General features: G+C 46.5%; 1 protein-coding gene across 1 annotated transcript in view; it reads left to right on the forward strand.

Moving 5' to 3' along the window:
- LOC115208074 (cdc42 effector protein 4) overlaps window positions 1-5,709 on the forward strand; it is a 31,539-nt gene extending 25,830 nt beyond the window's left edge. The window contains exon 2 of the mRNA XM_029775845.1: window positions 3,038-5,709. Coding sequence (XP_029631705.1) covers window positions 3,268-4,371 — 1,104 coding nt within the window. The 5' untranslated portion in view covers window positions 3,038-3,267 and the 3' untranslated portion in view covers window positions 4,372-5,709. The remainder of the gene's footprint in view (window positions 1-3,037) is intronic.
- Window positions 5,710-7,588: the final 1,879 nt, after the last annotated feature.

The raw sequence follows: 7,588 nt of genomic DNA on the forward strand, positions 1-7,588 counted from the left end.
TTTCAGCATGGCATGTTGCATCATTTTCATGTGTGACTATGTTTCCTGGTTGACTTTCACATGTTTCACTGAAGCACTGCAGCTCTTTCTATTAACCAACCTGTTTTCTATTGTACTGCTCCTCTCCTTCAGGTCAGCAACCTGGGGTGACTATAGCTGCAGCCTGGGGGTGACTATAGCTGCAGCCTGGGGGTGACTATAGCTGCAGCCTGGGGGTGACTATAGCTGCAGCCTGGGGGTGACTATAGCTGCAGCCTGGGGGTGACTATAGCTGCAGCCTGGGGGTGACTATAGCTGCAGCCTGGGGGTGACTATAGCTGCAGCCTGGGGGTGACTATAGCTGCAGCCTGGGGGTGACTATAGCTGCAGCCTGGGGGTGACTATAGCTGCAGCCTGGGGGTGACTATAGCTGCAGCCTGGGGGTGACTATAGCTGCAGCCTGGGGGTGACTATAGCTGCAGCCTGGGGGTGACTATAGCTGCAGCCTGGGGGTGACTATAGCTGCAGCCTGGGGGTGACTATAGGGGTGAGGTCAGGGCAGTAGAAGAGTCTGGTCTGAACACTGCAGGTCATAACAGTAATGTGCGTTGTCAGGTCAACTGCCTGTCAGGACTCATCTCTGTCTCCTGGAGGAATGCTCTGAGTACACACACACACACACACACACACACACACACACACACACACACACACTCACTCCTACTGCATCACCTGCCTTCCCTAGCTGAAGGGCATAGTTCTGTCTGTTCACTAAAAGCAGCATGGTCTCTATATCAGCCTGATCTGGTCTGTTCACTAAAAGCAGCATGGTCTCTATATCAGCCTGATCTGGTCTGTTCACTAAAAGCAGCATGGTCTCTATATCAGCCTGATCTGGTCTATTCCCTCCGGTCAAGGATGTTTCTCACTGGTTCCACCACTATAGTGTCAAGAAAGATGATGTTTTGTTTTCCCCCTCCGGTCGAGGCTATTTTTCACTGTTTACACTACATTATGCTACTGTTGTGTCTACAACGATGACAAGGACATTTTCAAAGTCAAAATAGAACATTTAGCTTTTTCCACCATTAAGTAGTATTAAAAGCCATTGGCAACAGTTTGGCTCTTTCTCTCTGTGTTCAGGCTGATATAGAGACCATGCTGCTTTTAGTTTACAACAGTGTGCTGTTTGTCGTTCTGTACTCTGTTATGGTTTACGAGAGTGTGCTGCTCTACAGATGAATGGGTTGTCAGGATGAGTGGCAGATGTCATTAAACGACAGAGTGATGTACAATGTGAAACTGCAGATGTGCGTTCTATGACAGCTAAGCTAGATATAACACTGTGGTCTGGGGTTTAACAGTTTGGCTCTTTCTCTGTGTTCATATAGGCCTGGTCTGGGGTTTAACAGTTTGGCTCTTTCTCTGTGTGTTTATATAGGCCTGGTCTGGGGTTTAACAGTTTGGCTCTTTCTCTGTGTGTTTATATAGGCCTGGTCTGGGGTTTAACAGTTTGGCTCTTTCTCGCTGGGTTCATATAGGACTTTTCTGGGCTTTTGGCTTTTCCAGTCCAGTCTCCTGATGCATCCCAAACACCCCTCTATAATGTAGCAGTGGTACAGTCCAGTCTCCTGCTGCACCACCAGGTGCCGGAGAGAGATCCCTCCATGTCAGACAGACAGGAACACAAAGACAGTTCAATCAGTAATACTGTGATAATCAGTAATATTGTGGTCTAGTTTGGCCCTTCCTTTCTGTGTTCATATAGTACTGTGGTCTGGGGTTTTGAACCTCAATTTCAATGCATGGTGGCAGTATACTCCCCTACAGTTCAATGTCATTTTCAATGCACTTTAAAAAATCCCATGGATGTGCCCCAAATATACCCTATAATAGTACACTTCGTTTGTGCAGAGCCCAATGGGTCCTGGTCTAAAGTAGTGCACTATGTAGGGAATAGGGTGCCACCTATACCCTGACTCTGCGTGCAATGAACGCAAGAGAAGTGACACAATTTCCCAAGTTTAATATTGCCTGCTAACCTGAATTTCTTTTAGCTAAATATGCAGGTTTAAAAATATATACTTGTGTATTGATTTTAAGAAAGGCATTGATGTTTATGGTTAGGTACATTCGTGCAACGATTGTGCTTTTTTCGCAAATGCGCTTTTGTTAAATCATCCCCCGTTTGGCGAAGTTGGCTGTCTTTGTTAGGAAGAAATGGTCTTCACACAGTTGGCAACGAGCCAGGCGGCCCAAACTGCTGCATATACCCTGACTCTGTTGCACAGAACGCAAGAGAAGTGACACAATTTCCCTAGTTAAAATAAATTCATTTTAGCAGGCAATATTAACTAAATATGCAGGTTTAAAAATATATACTTGTATAGATTTTAAGAAAGGCGTTGATGTTTATGGTTAGGTACATTGGTGCAATGACAGTGCTTTTTTTCGTGAATGCGCTTGTTAAATCACCTGTTTGGTGAAGTAGGCTGTGATTCAATGATAAATTAACAGGCACTGCATTGATTATATGCAACGCAGGACAAGCTAGATAAACTAGTAATATCATCAACCATGTGTAGTTAACTAGTGATTATGTTAAGATTGATTGATAGTTTTTTATAAGATACGTTTAATGCTAGCTAGCAACTTACCTTGGCTCCTTGCAGCCACAAGGTCCTTTTGACTCTACACTCACATAACAGGTGATCAGCCTGCCACGCCGTTTCCTCGTGGATTGCAATATAATCGGCGTCCAAAAACGCTAATTAATGATTGTTATGAAAACTTGAAATCGGCCCTTATTAATCGGCCATGCTGATTTTTAATCATTCGACCTCTAGACTGAACCACTGATCAGTTATAGAGGGGTGTTTGGGATGCATCAGGAGACTGGACCACTGGTCCATTATAAAGGGGTGTCAGATCTGAGTTTGTTTTTATCTAAAACACGTTGTTATCCACTCTTGTTTCAGAGCAATGATATGATGACATGGTATGAAAGAATGTCTTGTCATGATCATATATATCTAATCTTGTTTTCCCCTCTTTTCAGATTGAGCCACCCTGGAACTGAAGACATGTGTTATTGTTTCTGGGGACTGCAATGAGTGTGACACGGATCTACCTTGAAGACTTCCCAAACACTTCTATCTTTGAACTCCTTACAAAGAGAGAGATCTGTCCTTCTGGGCTACTGACTGACTGACTGACTGACTGACTGACTGACTGACTGTGTGTGTCTGTGTGACAGACTCTGTGAGTGTGTGACCTCAACCAGCAACCATGCCCATCCTAAAGCAGCTGGTGTCTGGTTCGTCCCAGACCAAACAGCGCCGCTCCCGTGTGGACCTGACCCGGGAGATGATCAGTGCTCCCCTGGGGGACTTCCGCCACACCATGCACGTGGGGCGCAGCGGGGACGCCTTCGGGGACACCTCTTTCCTCTCCACCCACTCCGGGGAGGCCCCCCACCAGGCCAAACCCCAGGCCCATCCCCACTCCCCCCGCCCGGGGCTTTTATCCAGAACCTTCCGCAGCAGCAAACGCTCCCAGTCCGTCACCAGAGTGGACCAGAGAGACTGCTCGCTAGCACCACCCGGTGGCTCGCCCACCTTCGTGAAGAACGCCATGTCACTCCCCTTCCTCAATGATGAAAACGGTGACCATGTTGATGGAGGACACAGGGTGCCTAAGAGCCTCTCGTCCAGCCCACTGAAACAACTGAATGAGCAGGATGGAGGTGGAGGTACCAGGCCGTCTAATGGGGCCGCTGCTGGGGCACGCTCTCTGGAGCTGGATGAGAGGAGCTTTGGGGAGCTGACTGACCTGCCAAGCCCCAGCCGCGGGTACTACGGAGGGGGGATGAAGCGCGCTGTGTCGGTCATGTCGTTCCACATCGACCTTGGGCCCTCCATGTTGGGGGACATCCTGGGGGTGATGGAGAAGGAGGATGATGATCTGGGATACGAGGAGGGGAAGAGCAGTGAGGGACGGGCCTCTCCTACACTACTCCTGGGGAGGGAGGTGGGAGGAGAGGAGGGAGAAGAGGAACCAGAAGCTGAGCTACTGCAGCTGCAGGAGGAGGCGGTCCCTGTACCTGTGAGTCCAACCAGCTCTGTAGAACCTGAGGTGGGAGAGGACGAGGGAGCACCCTACACCCCAGAGTACACCCCAGAGCCCCGCCCTAAACACCTGCAGCACCAATTAGATACCTGTTCTGTGGCCAGCTCCGCCTCTGGCTCCGCCCACGTGGAGCAGGAGAAACCAGCCGGACAGCTCCACGGGGGGGATACGGACAGCGCCACTTTCAGCGCCCCACCTGAGGAGGAGGAGCTGGGAAAGTTTTCTTCCTTCTTGGAGGACGAGGATGATGAGATCCGTGTATGAAACAAGACGTACAAGCTCAAACATATACGGAGCGCATAAGTGTGGATTAATACAGATGGATAGATTCTATACTGAGTGGATATGGATGAGTACAGATGGATAGATTCTATGCTGGATGGATATGGATGAGTGCAGATGGATAGATTCTATGCTGGATGGATATGGATGAGTGCAGATGGATAGATTCAGTACAGTATAAAGTCCCACATCACAACAGAGACGTATAGACTGGATGGCTTACAGGATGTTGTGGACGACGTGTTGAGTTGATACAGGAATGAATGAATTACTACTATGGATGAAACTACTCTATAAAGGCACATATATTATGACAGTGATGTACAGTCTATACTGGGTGGATATGGATCACAGTGCAGTAGCAGTACCTCTGGTAGAGTGAATGACATGTTGATACAACAACAAACTAATACAGTGGATGAAACTCTACTCTGTCTAGTCTGGATAGAAGGGTTATAGTACAGCACCTCCTCTGGTAGTGTGGATGACGTGTTGAATTAAATAGAAGAAACTGCTACTGCTTCCTCTGTCCTTCCTGTGAGAATACAAACATCTGGACATAGTCATGTGGACTGGGATCTGTGGACTGGGATCCTGCTTTAGGGGGAAAGGGAAAAACAGTCTGTAGGACACTGGCTCCTTCTGGATGAACAGCTTGCTAACTTCTCCCTCACACACACCACATTACAGCTACTGTCTGTCTGTCTGTACACTGAGAGAACTGACATGGAAGAGAAGTCCAAGTGTGTGAACTCATGAATTTAGCAGAGACACTTAAGATAATATCATTTTGATAAACAACATGACTTTATTAATCCTCTGTCCAGTGCTATTCATTCCCCTTACATGTGTCATAATAATACGGGCTTTTCTTCATTGATAATCTGTGCCATTTCATATGATGCAGCTCCTCTCTTGTACTGTGCTCCTATCTGCCTGTTAAGTTGGAACTGTGTTGGTGTAATCAAGTGGTCTGGCCGGAACAGCGAGCTACCGTTACCGCGGTGATGGGGACCTGGCTGCCTGTCTGTCACTATAAAAGGCTTGTGTTGTGTGCATCACTCCACCAGCTGTGATGAGGCTTTTTCCATGCTAGAGCCTGGTAGAGAATCTTTACTAGAGCCTGCTACCCATCACATCGTGACTAGAGCCTGCCAGCTATAACATTGTGACTAGAGCCTGCCAGCCAAAACATCGTGACTAGAGCCTGCTAGCTATAACATTGACTAGAGCCTGCCAGCTATAACATTGTGACTAGAGCCTGCTAGCTATAACATTGTGACTAGAGCCTGCCAGCTACAACATTGTGACTAGAGCCTGCCAGAGCCTGCCAGCTACAACATTGTGACTAGAGCCTGCCAGCTACAACATCATGACTAGAGCCTGCTAGCTATAACATCGTGACTAGAGCCTGCCAGCTACAACATTGTGACTAGAGCCTGCCAGCTACAACATTGTGACTAGAGCCTGCCAGCTATAACATTGTGACTAGAGCCTGCCAGCTATAACATTGTGACTAGAGCCTGCTAGCTACAACATTGTGACTAGAGCCTGCTAGCTACACTACTGTTCAAAAGTTTGGGGTCACTTAGAAATGTCCTTGTTTTCCATTAAAACATACCTGAAATGAGTTGCAAAATGAATAGGAAATATAGTCAAGACGTTGACAAGGTTATAAATAATGATTTTTAATTGAAATAAGTGTCTTTCATCCTTTGCTTTCGTCAAATAATCCTCAATTTGCAGCAATTACAACCTTGCAGACCTTTGGCATTCTAGTTGTCAATTTGTTGAGGTAATCTGAAGAGATTTCACCTCATGCTTCCTGAAGCACCTCCCACAAATTGGATTGGCTTGATGGGCACTTCTTACGTACCATACGGTCAAGCTGCTCCCACAACAGCTCAATAGGGTTGAGATCCGGTGACTGTGCTGGCCACTCCATTATAGACAGAATACCAGCTGACTGCTTCTTCCCTAAATAGTTCTTACATAGTTTGGAGCTGTGCTTTGGGTCATTGTCCTGTTGTAGGAGGAAATTGGCTCCAATTAAGTGCTGTCCACAAGGTATGGCGTTGCAAAATGGAGTGAAAGCCTTCCTTCTTCAAGATCCCTTTACCCTGAACAAATCTCCCACTTTACCACCACCAAAACACCCCCGACCATCACATTGCCTCCACCACATGCTTGACAGGTGGCGTCAAGCACTCCTCCAGCATCTTTTCATTTTTTTTCTGCATTTCACGAATGTTCTTTGTGATCCGAACACCTCAAACTTAGATTAGTCTGTCCATAACACTTTTTTCCAATCTTCCTCTGTCCAGTGTCTGTTCTTTTGCCAATCTTTTCTTTTTATTGGCAAGTTTGAGATATGGCTTTTTCTTTAACAACTCTGCCTAGAAGGCCAGCATCCCGGAGTCGCCTCTTCACTGTTGATATTGAGACTGGTGTTTTGCGGGTACTATTTAATGAATCTGCCAGTTGAGGACGTGTGAGGCGTCTGTTTCTCAAACTAGACACTCTAATGTACTTGTCCTCTTGCTCAGTTGTGCACTGGGGCCTCCCACTCCTCTTTCTATTCTGGTTAGCGCCTGTTTGCGCTGTTCTGTGAAGGGAGTAGTACACAGCGTTGTACGAGATCTTCAGTTTCTTGGCAATTTCTCGCATGGCCCTAGACTGACGAGTTTCAGAAGAAAGTCCTTTGTTTCTGGCCATTTTGAGCCTGTAATCGAACCCACAAGTGCTGATGCTCCAGATACTCAACTAGTCTAAAGAAGGCCAGTTTTATTGCTTCTTTAATCAGAACAACAGTTTTCAGCTGTGCTAACATAATTGCAAAAGGGTTTTCTAATGATCAATTTGATTTTTTTTTATTATAAACTTGGATTAGCTAACAAAACGTGCCATTGGAACACAGGAGTGATGGTTGCTGATAATGGGCCTCTGTACGCCTATGTAGATATTCCATTAAACTTTTGAACAGTAGTGTATAGCATCTTGACTAGAGCCTGCTAGCTATAGCATCTTGACTAGAGCCTGCTAGCTATAGCATCTTGACTAGAGCCTGCTAGCTATAGCATCTTGACTAGAGCCTGCTAGCTATAGCATCTTGACTAGAGCCTGCTAGCTATAGCATCTTGACTAGAGCCTGCTAGCTATAGCATCTTGACTAGAGCCTGCTAGCTATAGCATCTTGACT

The sequence above is a fragment of the Salmo trutta genome, chromosome 1, assembly GCF_901001165.1.
Source record: "Salmo trutta chromosome 1, fSalTru1.1, whole genome shotgun sequence".
Classification (NCBI taxonomy): domain Eukaryota; kingdom Metazoa; phylum Chordata; class Actinopteri; order Salmoniformes; family Salmonidae; genus Salmo; species Salmo trutta.